The 23,088-nt window shown below is 39.4% G+C and overlaps 2 protein-coding genes across 5 annotated transcripts in view; one reads left to right on the plus strand and one right to left on the minus strand.

The window, feature by feature from the left end:
- phactr1 (phosphatase and actin regulator 1) overlaps nucleotides 1-7,412 on the minus strand; it is a 42,306-nt gene extending 34,894 nt beyond the window's left edge. For 3 of the 4 annotated variants that reach the window (XM_074636283.1, XM_074636282.1, XM_074636285.1), the window contains exons 1-2: nucleotides 6,577-6,719; nucleotides 3,981-4,228 (exon numbers count right to left, since the gene is read on the minus strand). Coding sequence is in view for 1 of the 4 variants with exons in the window: in XM_074636284.1 (XP_074492385.1) it covers nucleotides 3,981-4,228; nucleotides 7,271-7,287 (265 nt within the window). In the remaining 3 variants the exon portion in view is untranslated. Of the gene's footprint in view, nucleotides 1-3,980; nucleotides 4,229-6,576; nucleotides 6,720-7,270 lie in introns of those variants that run through there. The other variant, XM_074636284.1, reaches the window with a different exon arrangement.
- sirt5 (sirtuin 5) lies at nucleotides 6,733-15,996 on the plus strand. The gene is made up of 9 exons (XM_074636286.1): nucleotides 6,733-6,995; nucleotides 8,225-8,334; nucleotides 8,457-8,590; nucleotides 10,252-10,481; nucleotides 11,032-11,115; nucleotides 12,866-12,919; nucleotides 13,016-13,139; nucleotides 14,402-14,517; nucleotides 15,074-15,996. Exons 1-9 carry the CDS (start codon nucleotides 6,985-6,987, stop codon nucleotides 15,144-15,146), a joined length of 936 nt encoding a protein of 311 aa, XP_074492387.1. The 5' UTR covers nucleotides 6,733-6,984; the 3' UTR covers nucleotides 15,147-15,996.
- The last annotated feature ends 7,092 nt before the right edge of the window (nucleotides 15,997-23,088 follow it).

Genomic DNA, 23,088 nt, shown 5'->3' on the forward strand with positions numbered 1-23,088 from the left:
AGGCCTGGCTAATGTATGCAGATAGCAGTGTTGATGTATGTGCATGAGAGAGACAAAAGAGTATCAGTCAGATTGTGTGTGTGTGTGTGTGTGTGTGTGTGTGTGTGCACCGTTCCCACCATATTCTGTGGACAATAGCCAACTCTGTTTCTTTTTCACTGTGCCAGTCGTTATGTTGCCACAATTTAACAGCCTCCATCCTGCCACCCTGTCCTCCTCCTCAGACTCTTCCTGCTCCTCCACCTCCTCTCATTTTAAGACCTCTCTGTCTCAGTCGCTCATTCAGGTCTTTATTAGAGCTCTCTGTGTTTGAATGAGAGCGTGGTAATGCCTGCGTCTTGGTCTTTGTGAGAAGGGCTAAGCTCTAACCGAGCTGACCTGGATTTACATTGCGGGAGCAGAGCGGTGATGCCTGGGATCTGGACCGGCTCAGAACGATGGAGCGCAGCAGGAATGCCAGGCTTTGAAATGGATCTGATCTCATAAATTAACATCAAAATTGCAAAGAATTAAACTAAAGTCTTGCAAAAGTTTTCAGTTTTAGGTTATTCTTATTAACTACCTCAACCACGATTGACTGGTACGTCCATTATTACATGTTGTACTTAATCATTGCTCAAACCCTTACTGTAATACTGCATTATCAATACTTTTATACTAACATTGAACCAAATAACTGCATAAAGGGTCACTTGTAGAGGCAAACCCACGGAATATCTTCAACCAACTCTAAGCTCTGTAGAGCTTTTCAGCCTCTTGTAGCTCATTGTTTTGGTTTTACAGCAGTCCACCAATCTCCCCTTGTTTTTAGCCGCTGTTTTCAACAATAACCTCTGACATGTATGCACTGTACACGAGGTGCCCAGCACCAAACAGTGGACAGACAAAGTTAGAGACTAGCTGGTGAAGAAAGGGGAACATGTAGCAGCTAAAGAGTCAGATATTGTTTCTTGGGAGAGAAACCAGAGCCAGAAGGAAAAGTGAACATTTGATTTAAATTCATCAGTTGGACACAAACACAACTCACAATGATGCTTGTGTTTTTCTCTGCTGGATGTGGAAGTATAGGCAAATGTTTGCCAACACATTAGCCATTACAATGTCCAAAGGTCATAATACATCATCTGTCTGTCTGTCAAATTGTTTTGGAGTTCATCTGCCTCCTAGTGTATATGTATGAGCAATTCTATTGCACTTACACTTTACATAGCAAATAGTTGTTTGATGCTGTATTAATGTTCTGGATATCGTTTAGAAAACCTTTAAATTATTTTCCAAACTGAATGACTAACTAGATGATTTGTCATTGCCTCATAAAATAACAAGTGTTTTCTGATCTGACAGCCCATCTACAAGACGACATTGCTTGTCAGCACCATCTAAAATCCTTACAAAGGACTGCTTCAAAAATGATTCATATTACCGTGCTGTGAGTTTGGTTAGGGTTAGGAACTAAACATATGTGGTTAAGGCTTTGTTGTTAACAGTGATAACTGCTAGCAATCCGAAATGTCTACGCCACATTCATTGTTGACCCATTCATTCATCCAGACCTCCTCCTTCTGAAGATTTTCGAGCACAAATAACAAAATTTTTACTTAGTGAAATAATGAAAATATAGCTCCAACAAAGTGATGGAACAATTAGTTAAAGAAAATAGGTGGATTTTGAAAACTTGTAACTATAAAGCCACTTAAGGGGGAAACGTGAAGACTAAATTGGGGGTCAAGAGTTTAACATATGTAACTTTTCACAGTTTCTCTGCATATTAGAATCAGCAGACTTCAAGATCTGTGTGTTAGTACATTCATGTTTTTATGCTTTCAAATTGCTGTTCATTCTCCACAAACTGTTTCCAATACTAATAAATCAGGTCAATGAAGGCTGATAGAACAAGAAGAGCAAGTAGCGGAGTGATGATTCTGCACTAATAGCAAAGAAACAAACTAGTGAAATCATGTCGTCCTGGTTCAGCAGTGAACGTGGCTGAAGAAGGTCGAGCTCAAGAGAGCAATAACAAGCCGTCTGGCGAAAGCCTCTGTGATAAACTCTTGTTTACTAAATCCAATACCCGTATGCATCCAGCCTCCCACACACACACACATGTACACCAGGCAAGCATGCATATTAAACACATGCAGACTGAAGATGGCATGGATATTTGTCACATATGAATGGTGACACACATCAAAGAAAAGAGTGGGCTGGATTTATGCAAAACAACAGCAGCTAAACACACAAACATGAAGTATATGGGAATCAGGGAGTGGGTGGGCAGATGGCTGAAAAATACGAGATTAGACCAAAGACATTTTGGGGGGGAGACAGGAATGCTTCAGGAAAAAGGTGTGAAGACAAATATCCCTCTCCTGACGTATAGCTGTCAGTGCCTGCTAGATTCTTGATGATGCCACACCAGCCTCCCTCACGCAGCTGCAGCCTGCCTGCTCTGTTTGCAGCTAATAGCCAGGCGCAGCACTGTTAGCAAGACACAGCAGAGCACCCCCCCATCATCCCTATACCTCCTCGTTCAGATTCAAGCCATGCCTGATGGAAAGCCTGACACAAAGCTCCAAGAAAGAATAGTGTTACTCATATCGGGGAGGCTCGGCTAATCTCTCTGAGAGGAGGTGCTGCGTTTAATAGGAAACAAAATGGATGAGGAAGATTGTTGAGGGCCAGAGAGAGGGCAGCTGAGAGAGATTATGAGTAGGTGTGTCAGAGCACCGTGAGTCAGGTCTAAGCAGGCTAAAATAAGGAGGGTAATTCCTGATCTCATTAAGATTTATGTAAGGCTGTTTTTTCCATATACATTTCTCACCTTTGCTTGAGGCAAAAAAAAACAAGGATAGAACAGATCTACACTATATTATACTATACTATATTATACTATATCTGACACATTCAAATTGCAGTGTAATGCTAAAAAACAGTGTAGATGTTTTATTTATAATAATTACTCACTATAAGGCATTGCAGGCTTAATAGAACAGTGGTGGGAAAATAAGACAAAGCAGAACAATAGCCAGGCAGGGGAATTTTTTTTTTTTTTTTTTACAGCTGTCATCTGTCTGAAATGGAAAATATAGGTTTGAGTCTACCAGGCTGTATACACACCATGTGACTAGGATTTGTCACATTCTGGCCAATTCTGGGGGAGGGTCGAAGACAATTTAAAAAAAAAGAAAGCCCCTCTCATAACATGTAATGTGGATGATCACCACCAATAGAGGAATACCTGTTCTGCTCGGTGGCATTTTCAGCACCGAGGGCCAGTGGACAGCTCCTCACTGATGTGATGTTAAAGCAGCCTCCCTCACAGGGATGAGGAGGGATTTTAATAGAAGAGAAAGAGCTTATTTTAAAATAGAAAGAACAGATCTAGTTGTAAATCCACACCACGATGCAGGATCATCCAGGCTTCGTGACTAGGGTACCATCGTGACCATGGCAACAAAGGAAACAAGAACTTATCTCACCCTGTTTTCGTGCAGCACACAAACCGGGATTATTAAAGCCACCACATTGTGGTGAGGATTTCGCATGCCAGAGCATCCATTCCTCAACCAGCTTTCTCCTAGGTGCAATAATAACAACTGCATTTTAAATGAGTAGCCAGAGGCGGCCAAGTTCGCACAGCGTTTCACTGCAGCCGACAATCAAAGGCGGAGTCTGCTTCAATCAATCATCCTATAGAGATAATTAGACCTAGCAGACCGTTTATAGCACATTGCATGGTTGGAATAAAAACCAGCCTATGTGCTCCTCTCTTAGTGCATGAGTCACTGTGAGGCTACCATACACCCAGGTGCAGCTGAGCACCATGGGTACACCGTCAGAGCCGCACAATGAAAGCCCAAAGTCATGCTGCTGCGTGGGAACTAAGCAATTCTCCTCTCGCAGATCCGCTCCAATAATAATCCCCCCGTGGAGGCTGCTGACACACCCAGACATCACATGTCACTCGGCTGGCTGCCTACCTGTCTCCAGGTGCAAAGAGATCCTCGCCTCGTTGATGTAAGGCGTGTCGCTCTTGGACCGGACCCTCCGGATCGGTCTGCGGTCTACCTCCTGCTTCTCCGGGGCCGCCGCCATGTTCGGCCGAGCCGGGCAGAGTCCACTGGAGACCGGCGAGGAGGACTGAGAGAGATGAGGAGCCGCAGCAGCAGCAGCTCGGTGCACCCACCCGGTGCAGACGGTGGAGGAGGGGGGGGGCGGTGCTAGTGTACTGGAGGAGGAGGAGGAGGGGAGGAGAGAGAGAGAGAGAGAGAGAGAGAGAGAGAGAGAGAGAGAGAGAGAGAGAGAGAGAGAGAGAGAGAGAGAGAGAGAGAGAGAGAGATGGTAGGAATGATGAGCTTCTGTTCCTTTCTGTTCCTGTAAGTCAGCTCCACCTGCTCAAGTTCCAACTCCACGTTAAGAACACACTGTTTTGAACTGTATTTCTTCCCCTATAGTATTAAAAGGTGATTTATAGGCCTATTTTCTGTGCTATATCTGTCCTTGTAGTTCTGGTGAACCTGAAAATAGGAAGAAAAAAATAAATTATTATTTTCATAGTGATACCAAAGGTATTTTGTTGAAGGAACAGTCTGATACCCAAATATATTACATTTTCAGTGATATTAAACACAGAAAAAAGAAACAAATCCTAACATTTGAGAAGCTGGAACTCGAGATATAATAAAACACCCTCCATTTCAGAGGGAACATACTGTACTATTTACTCCACTACATTTATTTGATAACTTTAGAGACTTTGCAGATTCAGATTAATAATACAATCAACATATAAATTATGATGAATTATTATAGAATATAAGACTTTACTGATCCTGTGGTGAAAGTCACAAGCCGATGAAAAAGCAATAATTCTCACCAATAACTATTTATGAAATAATTAGTCAATTAATTACTTAGTCAACAAAATACCTTTGGTATCACTATGAAAATAAAAATTTATTTTTTCTTCCTATTTTCAGGTTCACCAGAACTACAAGGACAGATATATCACAGAAAATAGGCCTATAAATCACCTTTTAATACTATAGGAAACAAAGATAAAAAAAATAAATATATATATATATATATACAGTTCAGTAGTTCACACTTGATATTAAAATGGCATTATAGTCATTATGCAGAATCAAAACATGCTTGTGTACAGTTTGGACCTTTTTGATCACATTATTATAGTAAAAACACCACAATATATTATTGTGTTAACTTTGTGCTTTGTACTCTATTAATCCAATGCTGGCCTCTAGTGGAAGAGGAAAAATAAAATCGGTTGTATATGGGTTCAAAGGGTTCACTATTATTATTCAGTAAGAAAGTACAGCAAAGTCAGTTTGGACTTTTTTATTATTGGCAGCTATAAGTACATTTTTTTTTGAAGGACTTGTACTTCATTTGAATATTTCCATTTTCTGTTACTCTATACTTCTACTCCATTTCAGAGGGAACATATTGTACTATTTACTCCACTACATTTATTTGATAACTTTAGAGACTTTGCAGATTCAGATTAATAATACAGAATATAATCAACATATAAATTATGATGAATTATTATAGAATATAAGACTCTACTGATCCTGTTGTGAAAGTCACAAGCTACCCATCAGTTTATAGTAAAACAAAATAAAAATAAGCCACACCTTTACCAGCTGCAACATTAAAGTATTAATGCATCAATAATATTAATCAATAATATATAATAAACATTACTCTGAAATGGGCCAGTACTTTTACTTTTTGTACTTTAAGTACATTTTGAGGCTAATACTTTTACTTATGTAACATTTTGAATGCAGGACTTTTACTTATAAATGAGTATTTCTATACTCTGGTATTGCTACTTTTACTTAAAAAAATTTTTATATTATAAAGCAGGTTTAAGAGCTCTATAAATACTGTGAAAGTATCAAATGCTAAATATACAGAGAAATACACACAACTCGTTTTTAGAAATTGTTTGAAACAAGCCGTCAGGATTTCTGTCTATTTGTGATGTCACAAATATACAGTATTTAGACCATTACACAGTTTTAAATGTAAACATTATAAATGTGTCTCAGTTTATTCCTGGTTGCAGTGTATGTGAACGACATCAGCTGACAGGAAGAAAACATGGACCCAAACTGTTGCTTAGCAATGCAATTCCGTTGAAATGCACTAAAACGGAGCGTTTCAGACAGAGGGTAAATACAGGTATGTTCAGGCCGACAGTATGAGGAAAATAAAGGTGTTTTTTTTTACATTACAGCATTTAAACATGTTTTAGTAGAAACACAAAATGCAAGTTTGAACCTGAAAATGAGCATGATATGGGACCTTTAAAGATCTGAGTACTTCTTCCACCACTGGCTATGGATAAAAGTAAATAAAGCAGCCTATCTAAAAAAATAAAAACTATTGGTTATGTAGTTGTTATGAACAAACAAAAAAAGAAGCTGTATTTTCTACCCATGGTGTTACTAATAAAAACCTGAATACACATACAGCATTAATACCACTGCAGTACCAGTGCTCCCTCTGCTGCTCATACTCTGTGTTTTTGGTGGCGTTGTTATTTACCTCGTTGACTCTCTTCATAGGCTCATCTCCTCACCGCCAAACCAACAAACCAATCCACCAACTACAGCTACTGACCTGGTGAACGACAACACCGACCTACTTCCTGCTTCCTCCAGCTGATGGTCCAGTCCTCCTGGCTTCAGGTAGCTAGTTAGTTAGTGTTAGCAAACCACAGACTAGTAACTCATCAGTGGAAGGATACAGATAACCATGGTTACGCCACATTCAATGTCCTCCCAGCATAGCTAACTGATGTGATGCTGCTGAAGCCGTTGCCTTGGATACCTACCAGTGCTAGCTTGTTAGCCTGCCAGCTAACTCAGGCTCTGTTAACTAACTATGGGGTTTAGGAAGATTCATGCTTGTTATGTGCAGGAAAACTATACCGTAATGTTACTGTTTGACTGAATGAATTACAGGTAACCCCTTTGCTCATGTTGTAATGAATGAATCCAATGAAGTGGTGTTAGCAGGCTAGCTAGCCTTGTTGTAGCTAGAGGCAGCTGTGTTTTGTTTATGTTCACTCAGATGACCTTTCAGCTCGTTTCAATGACTTACTGATTACATAACTCACCACACAGCAAGCTAGTAGCCCCAGGTTTACATTTTGAGACCTAAGTAAATGTTTTAGTGAAAGTGAAAGACAAAAACTAGTCAAACTTTGAAGAAACCCTTCCTTTTTGACTAAACTCACCTTGGTTTTAAAGGCATCTCCAGATTGACCTTGTGTTTGTTCACTTAAACAAAGATGACAGCCGCAGGAAGTGACATTTATAATATCTCATTGCTGGTGCTTGTACATTTTTGGCTTGAAGCAAATCTGCCTTCCTCACAGCCTGTCACAGCAGGTAAACACAGGTGTAATTATTAACTGTCCACCTAAATGCAACAGGGTCGTAATTAATGTTATTAAGTACACCTGTGTTTACCCTGTGACATGTCAGAATGGCTGCTGTGACAAGGGCCTATATATGTAGCTTTGTGTGCAAAAGACTCAATCAAAAAAAAAATCTGTGATGGGAGCAGGGATTGAAATTAACACCTGCATCTGCCACCTGTAACTATTTCAGGTCACCTGACACCATGGCAGATAAGTTTTCCTTATATTACAAAAAAATATTTAAAAAAAACAATTTCTAAATTAAAAATAGTCAGTGATTAAGGTTACATGATCCATATTTCTACTGTCTGTTACCGCTGACTCAGTGTTTACTAGGGGTGGAAGAAAATATCGAAAATATGGAGTATCGCAATATTATGTTTTGTGATACTGAATTGATTCTCAAAAACCCTGTATTGATTTCTAATTAATAGTTTACAAGCAAATATTAACTCAGTCAATACTTTATTTTATTTGCAAAGGGAAATGCAAATGCAGATCCTACTATTCATATATTCTGCATCAAAAAAGTTAAATTCAGTTTTACTTTTTCTGCTATTGCCAAAACACAGTCCTAGTGTTTGTGATTCTAAAGCGTTCTACATAGATTTCAGAAGTGGCAGACAAAAAAATTGTGTGGCTAGTAGAAATGTTCAGTGACCTGCCACAGTGGCACGTGGGCAAAAAAACTTAATTTCAGACCCTGGATGGGAGGCACAAAATTAGTTGTTTCTGTTGTGAATAGTGTCATATCTTTCTTCCCTATAGTAGCCAGATGATTGTGCGCCAGCTCACCTGTAGAGGCTTAATAAACTCTCACCTGTATGCCCACCTGAAAAGGCCGTGGGCCGGCCAAAACATGGCCAGACCCAGTTCAGGTAATTCTTGTTCTTTTACAGCCACTGCTTCTGTTACATCCTCATCCTGATGAGCAATTATCATATTACTCATCCACAAGTCCATGAGCTTTCATTATTATCATATTTGTGTTTATGTTCAGACCTGGCAGCATTCAGGGAGATTTTCTCCAAGGCCAAGAGTATAGCCATCATCACCGGAGCAGGGGTGAGCGCAGAGAGCGGAGTCCCCACCTTCAGAGGAGCAGGAGGCTACTGGAGAAAATGGCAAGCACAGGTATGCAAGCGTGTTATTACATCATTGAACTGTATTGCATTATACTGAGAGGAGTTTCTGTTATTTAGTATTGATATAAATGGGGTAGAAACACCTGTCGGTATAATGCAATTCAATACCACAAACTACAGCCTCCCAAAATGATCATAAAGTTAAATCAAATCTGAACACTATAACCTTCATGAAGGGAGGATTCATTGCAGGACTGCTGTTAGTTTTAACTAAGTATACCTAATAAAGTGGCAACTGAGTTTATTCTACAATGTTCATTTTAAATTCCATCAATTTTCTGCTGCTTATCCGGGGCCGGGTCACCGTGGCAGCAGGCTAAACAAGGTAGTCCAGATGTCCCTCTCACCAGTAACATTTTCCAGCTCCTCCTGGGGGATCCCAAGGCGTTGCCATGCCAGATGAGATATGTAATCTCTCTAGCGTGTTCTAGGTTTATCCCAGGGTCTCCTACTCTACTCCTACTAGTAGTAGACCCTGGGGGGTAATTTAAATTTATTAATCAAATATCAAATCTCCCCCCTTTTCATGGCTGTCCCTGCCACTCATTAAAGGCAAGAAGTTCAACAAAAATAATATTATAAAAAAAAGAAAACTACCCCCCAATGCTTTCATCCATAAAGCAGCTGTAAGCCCACCTCGGGATATGAAACATTTTTCTCCTACTGCATCAGTCTACAGATCAATCTATCACTCTTTATGTGTGAAAGACTGCAAGACAGCATTTTAAAAATTGTTATTGTTCATTCCTGTGAGTGGTAAAACTGTGCTTATCTTTCACAAGGGAAAACTTTTGGCTGAGAGTGCTTGTAGGAAACTTAACAAATAACTCTTCAGTCCTGGTCAGGTTGAGGAGTCTGTACTGTACAAGCATCTCAGAGTCGCTCCAAGGAACTGCACTGAAAGTTTTACCATCACTAAAAATAGTCAGATGCCGGCATACCAGCGGAAATGGAAACAGTGCTGTGCAGACGAGTCTGTGCTCAGTTGCCTTTTCTTCTGTGTTCTATTAACAGTGTTGGAGTTTATTTAGCCTAAATTTTCAACAAGAAAAAGGAGCTTAATGCTAATCATTTTCTGGGGAACTTTGTGATCAGCACTGAGTTTTGTCAGAATTAAAGGGGAACACCACCTAAATTAAGAATTCCAATATGTTATTGCCATGGCCTAGGAAAGTTCAATCAATATGTGTGAGCATGAGCTCCTCTCTCTCAAAGCCAGAAACCAGAGAAGTAAGTCTCAAACTTGTGATGTCATAGTATAAAGTGTGGAGCTGCTCCATAGATAATGAATGGGAGACTGAATTTGTGGACCCACAAAATGTTTGTTTTCTTTTTTATACCCAAATGAGCTTTATTCTAGTGTAGTGTTGTCAGTTGTGAAACAGAAAATGTTCCCACATACTCAGAACGTTCCCCTGGGTGCTCTCAGTGTCATCTAGAACATCTCTCCAAATTCATTGTCTATGGAGCAGCTCCACACTTTATACCCTATGACATCACAAGTTTGAGTTTTAGACTGTAGTTTTTGGATTTGGGGGAGAGTTGTTCATGTTTACTAATATTTTTGGACCATAGGAATAACATGTATGAATTTTGAAAATGGATGTAATTGCCCTTTTAATTGCCATTTCTCACGTTTTCATCTTTTAGGAACTTGCCACCCCAGAGGCCTTTTCCAGGAACCCCTCCCGTGTTTGGGAATTTTACCATTACCGCCGCGAGGTCATGCTCACTAAAGATCCCAACCCCGCCCACCTGGCCATCGCAGAGTGCGAGGAGCGACTGAGCAAACAGGGACGCGAGGTTACAGTCATCACTCAAAATATCGACGAGCTCCACCGCCGCGCTGGATCCAAAAACATCCTGGAAATCCACGGCAAGTAGAAAACACTGAAGACATCTAATGCAAGCATGGATCAAGTACAATAATTAAAAAGTGATTTTTAGGCAAAAATGGCACTCGCGGGTTCCAGCTTCAAAATTTTGAGGATTTGCTGCTTTTCCTTGTTGGTCAGACAAAACAGGAAATTTGATGGCATCACCTTGGAAGTTTGGATATTGTGACGGGCACTTTTCACTATATTCGGACATTTTATAGGCCTTAATAATTAATTGAGAGAGCAATCCTTCCATCTGTACACTTGATTATTTTCATTACTGATAGATAAACTGATCATTTTTCTATAGTTGATTAATTGTTTAGTCCATAAAATGCCATAAAAGTAGGAAAAATGTTCATAAACGAAGTTTTTAAAGATAAATATAAGTACATCTTCAGACTGGAGAAGGTGAGGCATTTGTATTTCATATATTACACAAAACAATTAATCGATTGTTGAAATAGTTCATCTTTTTTTTGTCTTCCAACAAATCGATTGACGACTTGTTTCAGCACTAATCTATTGTCTCTTGTATTGTTGATCCAGGAAGTCTGTTTAAAACGCGCTGTATGAGCTGTGGTGATGAAGCAGCCAATCACAAGAGCCCCATCTGTGCCGCTCTGGAGGGCAAAGGGTAAGAGCTTCATCTGGTGTCGTTGGGTGAATTGAACGGTTTTCCACAACAATATGACACTATAGCTCGACTCTGAGCCCTTATCAAATAACGGAAGCACACGCAGGAATAATTATTTTTAAAGGAATTTCATTAAACAAAGGTTCATTTTAACAAATGTAACAAAAATGTCAACGCTAACAAAGAATGGTGAACTTAAATAATGCAAAAATAAACTACAGAAACTCAAAAGAACTTCATAATAACATGACATGGCGTCAGGGGAGAGGGAGCAACACGAGCACTGGCAGAGGCCCTGGGGTCGTCACAATGAAAACGTGTTAGAAGAGATATTGATCATATTCATTTGAGCACTAAATGCCAGAGAAACAAAAAGCCTGTTTCAGTGTGTCAGATGTCAGCAGCTAAATAACACGGATGACGCGGTGAAGAGGAAAATCTGTGACTGAAATGAAATGTCACTTTGTCACTTATCTGACATTTAAAATTTATGCTTTTAATAGCTGAAATGTTCCACTAATCAATTTAGTCTCTGCTGTGGATAAAATTATGCAAATCATGTGGTAAAATTCAACATGAATATCAGAAGTGATCATGTGATGTTGATCTGTACGGACCGTTAGCAGTAATTCTGATCTGATTAAATCTCCAGTCATACAGGTGATGTTTTAGATTACCTTCAACGTCTCACTGCGTTGAGGCTAAATTAAAACATTTGAAAGAATACACACAGATAAATACATAATTAAAAAAAAAAAAAAAATTAAATAAATTAGTAATTAAACATTTTCAGGCTTTCTTTTTGGTCAGTATTTCAATATTGAATATTCTTTTATTGTGTCAAAAACACAGATGAAACATATTAAAAGACCGCTGTAATGCTGTCAATGTTCTCATAATTAAAACCTATTAAACTGTCAACCACACATTACCTAAAACGGTATGGATTTATCAACTTTAAAGGGCTAGTGTGTAGCATTTAGGGGGATCTATTGGCAGAAATTAAATATAATATTAATAAGTATGTTTTCATTAGTGTATAATCACCTGAAAATATGAATCATTGTGTTTTCGTTACCTTAGAATGAGCCGTATGTATCTACATACGGAGCGGCTCCTCTTCACGGAGTCGGCCACCATGTTCCTACAGTAGCCCAGAATGGACAAACCAAACACTGGCTCTAGAGAGGGCCATTCGCGTTTTCGCGTCGGTTCTTGTGCACGCTTGGCACACGGAATAAGTTATATAAATTAAGGGGTTATTTTGACCAAACCAGAGTTAAAGGTTGTTGGAACAGTGGAAAGACTAACAAAAACGGGTTTGATGATTTTGTTTGTGTTTCTGTCGAGTCTGAATTGTGTTTTATAATCGACGAGGTAAAATTGCTGGGTTTTTTTCTGTGAAGTCTGGTGGTTTTTAGGAGAGCATAACAGATGTTTCTTTTGACATCTAAGCCACCGTAGTTCTCCTACACGCTTGGCACACGGGAGGAGTTTCAGTTGGTTGCAATCTGCAACCTCACCACTAGATGCCGCCAGATCCTACACACTGCACCTTTAATGTATTTCAAGTGTGCACTTCTGTTATATGAAGGAAAATATAAATATCACATAGGGACTCAGGATCAGTATTAAATGACATTAATTAATAAGAAACATGTTTCGGACGTGTTGCAGAATTTGAAGTGTATTGGGGTGCAATCGTCCTATTTAGTGACACCTGACCTCTTTTACCAAACTGCCTCCTCAGGGCTCCGGACCCAGACACAAATGACGCCCAGATCCCTGTTCAGCAGCTGCCCAGGTAACTCACACATTCATGTTCTCTTTTCATTTGCTCTGCTCTTTTCAAATGAGGTTATTTGCTTTGACAAAGTGTGTGCGTGTGTTTGTGTTTCAGGTGTGAGCAGAAAGGCTGTCACGGTCTCCTGAGACCAGCTGTGGTCTGGTTTGGAGAGACTCTGGACTCAGACATCCTCACCGGCGCAGAAAAAGTGTTGGACAGCTGTGACCTCTGCCTCGTGGTACGTGTGTGTGTGCGTGTGTGAGTGTGTGTGTGCGCGCAGTTCTACAACCGTAAATTATAAAGTGCAGTAGTCTTAATGCCAAATTCACAAATGTACTTGCCACGTTTATTTCCAGAGTCATTAATCATTTCATAAATGTTTGATATTCCTCACAACACATGAAAAGTTGTTTCAGACTTTCAAATCTTGACAGTGTTTGTTGTACAACACTGCTTAATATATCTTTTTTTCCATGGTATTTGGGGGAATATCAAAGTTTGGGATGTTAAATTTAGTACTGTATAAAAGTAACAATTTTGCATTGACAGCAACACTGTTATACTAAACAAACAAATAAATCAGTTTTTATTAATATAGACATTCTCTTTTGAAGCTTTCTGAAAATAAAGTAACTTTGAAATAATCACCTGAACGTTTATCTTCACTCACTGGTCATCCTTTTAAAAGTCTGTGCTATTGAGAATCTAGTAGGTTTTCACATACAATGACTTTGCCTTGGTATGTAGGGTCACAGTAAACATAGTAAGTGAGAAGAAAAACAAAGTTCAGAATATTAAATATAACAAATAGATTTACAATAAAAATATGTAAAATATATCTGTTTAAAGATGAAAAGAGCTGTACAGATTTCAAAAGATGTGTAATGCAATGAAGCTGTGCTTTCAACCATATTTTTTCTCAGTGATATTGGATGATGTTACAGAGATCGACAGTTATATTAATAATCCGATTATTTTTGTTGGGGGAAAAGATTTATTTTTAAAGTTTCTGGTGTGGACACCCTAAATATCAATAAATTTAAAATGTTTATTTAATGCCACTTTATTTTGGAAGAATGTATTGCAAATAGAAATGATGATACTAACAAACTTTTGGAAAGGTAGAAAAAGTTTGATGAAGTTGGAGGCTCGTAAATTTGATTTTAATTTAAAAGGTAGTGTTTCTTTTTCTCTCATTTAAAAAAAAAAAAAAATATATATATATATATATATATATATATATTCTACCTTTTTTATTATATACATTTTATTTAATGTTTTGTTATTTATCTAGGCATGTTTTTGTTAATAAAAAAAGGGAAAAAAGCTGTACCGTGTTTAAAACGAAAAGGATGGAATGTCAAAACATTAACTAAGGCGTGTGCAAATGTTCACAGAATATAACATAGGATCTAAGAATATGTGCAATAGGATTTGCATTAACAAGTGTTATCAAGTTATTTACTTATGAACCTTTTTAAATAAAATCTCACTCTGCAGGTCGGCACTTCATCTATTGTGTATCCAGCGGCCATGTTTGCTCCTCAGGTGGCAGCCAGAGGTGTCCCTGTGGCCGAATTCAACATGGAAGACACACCGGCCACCATGCGCTTCAAGTACGTTTCATTTACTGTCACACACTCAGACACGTGCATCATTAATCATCATTCATTTATGTCACGTTTCAGGCTGCTCTCATACACCGTACAAGTAATGCACTGTAATTCGTATACATCCCACAAAATCAATTCTTATTTAATCCACGTAATGATGAAGTATAAAGAGCAACAAACGCTGTATAGGCAGGAGGTCGGGGTGAATGGGTGGGTCAAAAAACACAGGACTTCCGCCCAAGAGACCAGTGTTGGTATCTCATGTGAAACCAGAAGTCAACGTTGATTTATTTGTCACGTAACTTCAGTAGTTATGCCACCTCCGGAGTTATTTTAACCTGAACCACAACTTTTCCTAAACCTATCTAAGTAGTTTTGTTGCATAAAAGTTTATTTTGAAAAGACTGTATGCTTGTAGAGAGTGGAAATTGTCACGTGTTGCTGGACATTCGTAGAAAAAAACACAAGAAAAATGAGGAATAACTTTTCGTGAGATATCATATGAACCGCTGTATGAAGATATACGTTGCACGTTTTACAGCAACTTTTTGTGTTTTAGGTTCCACTTCCACGGCCCCTGTGGGACCACGTTACCCTCCGCGCTGGCACGCCACGAGACGGAACAAAAATGAGTCATGGACATTAGCTGCACACAGACCAGACTTTCTAACGCTGGAGGACTTACTGGGACAAATACCAAAAATAACGGGTCGAATATTATGACCAGTGTGGAGATTGGGTTCGTGAAAAATAAGGCTGACAAATTCAAAGACTGTTTTATATAAATAGTTGCACACACATTTAATTTCAAGTCGATGCATTTTGTCTTTGTGGCTTTAATTGAAACTTTAATTATTTATTTTTTTAATTAGGAGATGATGACAGATTTAACTGATTTCATTTCTGTTAAGGGATTGGATATTGAACATTGTAGCACAAGATGCCAAATCACACCAGTGCTCTGTGCCGACTACTGCAAACACCAAATTTAAGAATTGAAGTTGTGAAACGTTTCCATGAATCCTTCAGAAATCATTAACTGTGCTGTTTTTAAAAGGCAACGTTGAAAAAGACAATGACATAAATAAATAGCATCGACTATGGATTAAATACAATCCCATGTAGGCCAACTTTATCACTCCTTTTGCGTTGAATGAATACTGCCTGTCGGACAGTAGGGGGCAGTGTTTAGCTACTGCTGTGTTGGCTACTACACCTCCAGTTGAGAGGAAAATAACAGACTCCTTCTAAAGGATGTGTGGGCTCTGCCTGGGATATGTGGTGTGTGTGAGTGTGTGTAAATTCAGTGTTGTGTGAATATATGGGCCGTCATGAATACTGTGTATGATGCCTTCCAGTGGTCATGAGCCAGCTCCAGTTAAACCAGGGAAACCAGTGACTGTGCACTCCGTCAGACGGTCATGAGGAGACGAGGGAACATATTCATATGAACTGAATAAACATATACTCTTATAAACTGAAGAGTGTCTCTGCAGAGCTTCCTCAGAATCTGTGCATGCATGAGTTGCAAATGATGCAACAATCTGAATCAGAGAGGATCCTAGTTTATTACTGCAGTGTGTGTGTGGCGGTGACGGTAGCGGTGTAGGAGTGTGTATTAACTGTACCGTCCTCTATACGTTCTCTGTTGTGGGCGTTGTTGTGCTTTGGCTAAAGAGGGGATTGTGTCTGACACTTTCCTGCTTCCACAATCAAACCCAACCCCCTCTTCTTCCATTGTCTCAACATAAATACACTGCAAAGTCCACTATTGTGTTCTTGATATAGCAGTGAAGTAGCCCTGGTTGGGAATCACTGCAGTTACCAAGGGACTATGGAAGGACTGTGAAGTAGCTCACCTCATTAAAAGAAAATCAAAATTATGATTTGGTGATATAAAATATCCACAAATACGTGTTGAGAAAAATAAATATATGGGATTACAAATTGATGCTGATCTTTATGTAATTTAATTTTCACAACAACCAATAAACTACCAGCTACGACAGGCCGACTGCACAGGACCAGTGGTGGCAGAAGTACTCAGCTCTTTTACTTAAGTAGCAGTACCACAGTGTAGAAATACTCACTCAAGTAAAAGCACAAAAGCTTTAGCATCATAAAATACTTAAAGTACCAAAAGTGCTATTATAATTAATCTATAATATGTAAGCATCACTAATGTTGCAGCTATTAAAGGTGGAGCTGAGTTTACTACTTACTTAATATACTGCTGGGTACCCCAATATATGATAAAAAAACATACTAATTAGATGATTTATATATATATATTTTTAAAGTAGCATAAATAGAAATACTCAAGTAAAGTACAAGTACCTCAAAATTGAAACTCAAACTTCTCCAGTGTGCCAAGCGCGTAGGAGTACTACGGTGGCCGACATGAAAAGGCGAATGGCCTTCTCTAGATCCAGTGTTTGGTTTGTCTGTTCTGGGCTACTGTAGAAACATGGCGGCCGGCTCTGTGAAGAGGACCAGCTCCGTATGTACAGTACAGTAGTTATAAACGGCTCATTTTAAGGTAACAAAAACATGGCGATTCTTATTTTCAGGTGATTATACACTAAAGATCCCTCTGAATGTTAGACACTGTACCTTTAAGTACAGTACTTGAGTAAATGTACTTAGTTACATTCCACCACTGGACAGGACACAAACCTCACTAACCTGAGTCAGTTGAAACATCTGAATGCCGCATGCTGCTGAAGTAGAGAGCTAAAAGTATAGATGAATGTAATGTTCAGCTTCTGACACATGAGAAATGCAAACTTAACCAATCCTACTGGAAAAAAAGGACCAAGCCTTAAAGGAAGAGTTCACGTTTTTTTTTTTTTTAAAGTGGTCTTAAAACAAAAATCATATATAATATGCAATATGTATTATTGGACAACCATCCACACTGGATGTGAAGAGATCCTTTCCAAAGTAATACTAATGTAAGTGATAATCTACAGTCCTCATTCTGTGCAAAAATTAATGTCAAAGTTCAGCCAAAGGTGATAATGTTTCCGCAATCTGAGTTTGTGAAATCAAACGAGTATCTTCTAAAGCTCCGGTGTTTTTTAGTGCGATATTTACTTTTTGTGTTAATATCCCTGCATAAAGCTTGTCAAGCAAACATTATCTGTGGAAACAAAAAGAGTGACAACCGTTTGACACTTCGGCTGAACTTTAGAAAACATGTTTACACAGAATGAGGACTGTATATTTTGTGAGGAATGGATCATTGTGAGGAATGATTATAGCGCTCATTAACTCTTTCAATAAGAACGGCAGCAACATATGTGTTTACATTCAAGTGACAGAGCCCTCTAGTGGCCGTAGTAATGATGACGGGAGCAAAAAAGGAAGTCAGGTGACGTTGTTGTAGAGCGACAGAGTCGGCATAGGGATGAGATCGAGGTGGATGGATGGGTCAGCAAAACATCACACTTAAACACGGGAGACTGCTGTTCATTTCCAGTTTACTACAGACAGTCAATGTGGTTTTTTTTTCACGTAGTCTATTTTTTACACTTCTATAGTCTTAGTTATGTGAAAGAACAACACAAGATAAATTACAAAGATATTAGACATGTATTAAACATATCTGCAGATTCTAAAGCGTGATTTATGTTTCATGCATCCGCGAGGGTCGTGAGTGTCCGCACAGCCAAAAGTGACGTCACCCCATCAGACCTTTCCGTTGATTCCGTGCGGCAGGTTTTCGCCTGTAAGCGCCCATCCAAATTTTTCTAAATACGCGGACGAGAATGGGTGGAGAAAATGGAGAACTTTGAGGAGCTTTGAGAATGTCTGTTTGCAGCGAGTATAAAAGATTCAAACGCTTCCTCATCACGATTCCACGTCAGCTCACAGCTTAACAAGCATAACCGAAGCTAAAGAGTTATAGATTTGTAATGTTCGAACTATGAGACTTCTCGGTCACTGCCAAAGACATCAAGAACTCCCAGCAAGCATGCTGGTGCTGCGGGAACCAACGCACGGGCATCGATCACAGGGAGGTCCCACACCAACAGAAACGGACGTACTGAGGAGAGATGCTGGACAGTGCTGGCGAACTAGCCAGATGTATGGTGGACTGAGATAGCTGGAAGCTCCGCTTGAAAGCCCGTCTGAGGACGACCCAATGATATCAATTACGGTAGTTGTATTATCACTCTTTTACATCCACTACTATTGATTTTTGTTATTAGTCCTAATTGTATTAGTTATTACAGCTGCTGTGCTATCGGGGAGTTTTTCCTGGCCACAGTGCGCTTGGTGGATCTTGTTGGGTCTCTAAACTATGGTGTACGGTCTAAGACCTGCTCTATATATAAAGCGTCTCGAGATAACTTCTGTTATGATTTGACGCTATATAATATAAATGATATCATGATAATTTAAATGAATGAATCTGAAAACTTGCCACGGACCCCACTTTTCATAATCACTGTTCTAGAGGGCATGGACATTTCAATGTACTTATCGACATGTGAGTATTGTTTTAAGATAGACTTTTAAAAAAATGTGAACCTTTCCTTTAACAATGCTTTTTAATAGTGTTAAAGATCCCTTTGGAATATGACAGGTGTCGACGAAGGGTACTTTATAGGGCTGTGCATCTGACAAAAAAGGTTGGGAACCACCTCTCTCTAGGCTCTCTGATGTACACCATGTTTTGCTTTGGCTAAAGATGGTATTGTTCCACTTGACACTTCCCTCCTCGGCCACAACCAAACGCTCATTTGCAGGAGCGGCGGATGTCAGCAGAGGTTAATAATAATTAGCTAATCTGATGCTGATGTTCATAATCTCATCACTCCATCTCTTTCCTTCTTTTCCTCCTTCCTCTGCTTTCTACCAGCTACCTTTTTTTGCCAAGCTGTTTTCCCTCTCCGCTCTCATCTGTACATCTGCCATGTGTGTGGTGTTTGAGACGCCGTGCATCCCTCCCTCCCTCCGCAGCTACGCCTCCATCACCTGCTCATTAGAGAGAGGATGATGGTCCGACGGTCCCCCATGACTCTGCTCCAAAAATAACAGAGCCAATTTCCCGCCTGTTAGGCGGCGATTTCACACCAATCTGAGTTGTACTGCCAGCTAGGCCTGTCAGAGAGAGAGAGAGAAATAAGGTGGAAAAGAAAAGCAACGCAAGGAAAGGGAAAATGTAGGTCAGAGTGTAATGAGTCTGAAAATAGAAGTTCTTTATCCTATAAACACACCGCCCTCATCAGCCTCAAGAACTCTAATCACGTACAATTTCAGCTATTTTGGGAGACTGTTTACATTTTAAAGGAATAGCTCCGTGCATAACCCCAAATTGTAGTTTTTATGCATTTTGTACGAGTTTAAACAAACAAGGTATAATGTGTTAATTAGCAAGCTTTAGAGTTGCTGGAAGGTGGATTTAGCCAGGCTAGTTGTTTCCCCTTACTTCCAACATCTGGCTGTAGCTACATATTTATTGTTTTGACATTTACTGTATTTACCGTACAGAGAAGTATCTTGTCATCTAACGCTCAACAAAGAAAGCAAATTGCCCAGAATGTCGCACTATTCTTTTAATCTTGTGGGCTTGTCTTGATTAGGGAGTCCCTAATCAAGACAAGCCCTAATAGGGACCCTCTGTCAAAATCTAGTTTTTACTCCTTCATTCATTTAGTTTATATTATGAGAATTTAGTGAATGTCCCTATATAAATGAGTGAGGTGTCAATAGCGGCACAGCAAAGTTTTGCCTCTAACAGGTTTATGTACTCTACTACATTTGAGAGGGAAATATTGCACTTTTTAGTCAGCTACATTTTACTAACAGCTATACTGTACAGCTTAAGGTTTTACATGCCAGAAACATGATGATCAGCTTATAAAATAATATGCATTGTTATACAGTATATTAAACTACCCTATACAGGGTTAAGATAAAGGAAGAGTGTGTAACATTTCGGGGGATCTATTAGCAGAAAGGGAATATAATATTCATAACTATGTTTTCATTAGTGTATTATCACCTGAAAATAAGAGTCGTTGTGTTTTTGTTAGCTTAGAATGAGCCCTTCATATCTACATAGAGAGCGGGTTCCTGGCGATAGCCTTTTGCGTTTTTACGTTAACTGAAGGCCACCGTAGTTCTCCAACGCGCTTGTGAAATTGCGGTAACGTGAGCCGCAGAGTGCAAAACCGTGGTACCGCCGTCTGACTTCTGTTGCTCATAAAGTAGTGTTATTATGGTATGGATGGCCTCTGAGTGAGGTGAACGGCGTTACCACGGTTTTGCACTCGACGTTACCGCAGTCTTGGAAAGGGAGGAGTGAGCGGAGGGGTACTCAGTTGGTTGCAATCTGCAACCACATCACTAGATGCCGCCAAATCCTACACACCGTCCCTTTAAAATGAGCTCTACCCTCACAACGTACCACACAAACTAAGATATTCCTTTATTAGTCCCACAGTGGGGACATTTGCAAACTTAATACATCAGTAACGTATCTATCTATTTATATCTATGCCTGTGTATACTGTATGATTGTATCCCTTACACACCCCATTCAGAGTTTGAATTGAAAAAGCTTACTGAATTATCATTGTGAAATTGCACTGAGGGCCTTTTTACAACGGTTTATTCAAATTACCATTTCTAATTTCATCACATCAAAAAGTTGTCAAAGCAGTGAGGGGAAACAGTTTCGAGCTCTATGCTTCAACCACCCTTTGATAACATCTCTAACTACAAAATTGACCCTGAGATGAGACAACACTTGCTCTCTATGAAACCTTTCTTCATGTAAATTTAGCTCATAACTCTAATTATAGGCTCTACTTAAATTAAAGGTTCCCTACTCTCTTAATGTGATGATTTGATGTTGAAACAGGGAAATGCGGTGGGGGTATGTGTGAGTGGAAACCAGTGGATGATTAGAAATGGAGAGAGAGGCAGCGAGACTGATCACAAAATTTATGAGGGCTTCATCGGTTGAGCGGCCAGAATTTTGGAAATACTGAGATCAGGAGTCCACATCCCCAACACTACCCAACCACCAGCTAAGCAATGTACTGCTGTGGACGCCAGGTTAGTTCAGATTCGAAAGTCACACAATAACACAAACAAACTAACTGATCGATTCAGCGGTAGACCAGCAACCCCCGTGTTCTGCGAGGTAAAATTACTGTTTTTGTGAATGGAGTCTGGTGGCTATGAAGAGAGCGATATAACAGCTTCAGTTCCCCGTCGGAAAGGGCTGTCTGGTGGCGAGGTAAAGCGGTGAAAATATTTTAAATATGGCGTACACTTAAACTGATATTGATTTTTTTAGGTGGCTAAAAAAATTTTTTTAGCCACTTTGCTGTGCTCCCGTCCACAGCCGCTTTACCTCGCCATCAGACAGCCCTTTCCGATGGGGAACTGAAGTTGCTAATTCTCGCAGAACGTGGAGCATACATACAACCCCACAAAAATTACAAACTAACCCTTTCAGTTATTTCCAAACTCAGCCAGTCCCTCCAGGATTTTGCTGGCTTTTTTGGGGGATTATTGCGGCCTAAAATGTCTGATTTAACTGCAGCTTTTTTTAAAAAAATTGCAATGTTTATAGGCGTTTTTTTTCTTTTCAATCAAATTGCAGGAGCAAGTGAAAATTGCACAAATAAATTTAATTTAATATTTAATTTAATAAAATCAAACGCACACATGTGTAAATGTGACCTGCAACAAAGCTGAAATATGACCAATCTTCACAACCAGAAAGAAGGAAGAATTGAGTTTGGTGACGTGGGAACGGGGGACTGCTACGATTGGTCAAATTTGCGGAAAAGTTGTGACGATTGGACAAAATTGCAAGGTCGTGCAAAATTCCTGGGGATTGGTTGAATTTGCCTGAATTTGTGTGATCGCAACTTCCTGGAGGGACTGCTTAGCACAGCTAACTTTGACTCAGCTATAATGCTAGTATTCACATTATTCATGACCTTTTAACTTCATGATTAGCTTACTTTGGTAACCTATGCCACTGCTTTTTACTAATGGCTGAGTGGGCGTTTCCATTTGAAAAAAAAACACGGAAAAAAACGCAGATGGAAGTAAACTTTTACATGTAGGACTTTTACACATAACGGAATATTGTTTTACATTTTGGTATTTCCACATTTTCTTGAGGATTCTTCACCAGGATTGTCTAATATTTCTTAAAGGTCACCTATTATGCAAAATGCACTTTTCCATGTCTTTTAAACATCAATATCTGTCCCCAGTGTGTCTACAGGTCCCCCCAGTATCATAAAAGACCATCCTCTCTCTTTTTCTCCTGCTCCATCTCTCAGAAAATGGGTCTGAAAAAACGCTGATCAGCACTTCCTTAAGCTGGTGACGTCGGTAACATCAACGATTTGTGCCACCAGAATAATTTGAAAGATGCTATAAACACATAAAACTGTGTCACGTAGGAGCTTTAAGTGAAGGATCTGAATACTATCCACTCTATCTGCCAGTCAGTCACAGATGTAAACCATGATGGGGGGCTAGAACAAGCAATGAAGAGAAGAATTACTCTCCTCTTCAGCCAAGGCCGGTGCGAGG

The sequence above is a fragment of the Sebastes fasciatus genome, chromosome 5 (assembly GCF_043250625.1).
Source record: "Sebastes fasciatus isolate fSebFas1 chromosome 5, fSebFas1.pri, whole genome shotgun sequence".
NCBI lineage: Eukaryota > Metazoa > Chordata > Actinopteri > Perciformes > Sebastidae > Sebastes > Sebastes fasciatus.

Excerpts from the sequence above, each read along its gene's own strand:
- sirt5 (XM_074636286.1), top strand. Across the intron at positions 10,482-11,031 it reads ATCCTGGAAATCCACGGCAA|TCTGTTTAAAACGCGCTGTA; the intron begins GTAGAAAACACT and ends TGATCCAGGAAG. Across the intron at positions 14,518-15,073 it reads CCGGCCACCATGCGCTTCAA|GTTCCACTTCCACGGCCCCT; the intron begins GTACGTTTCATT and ends TTTGTGTTTTAG.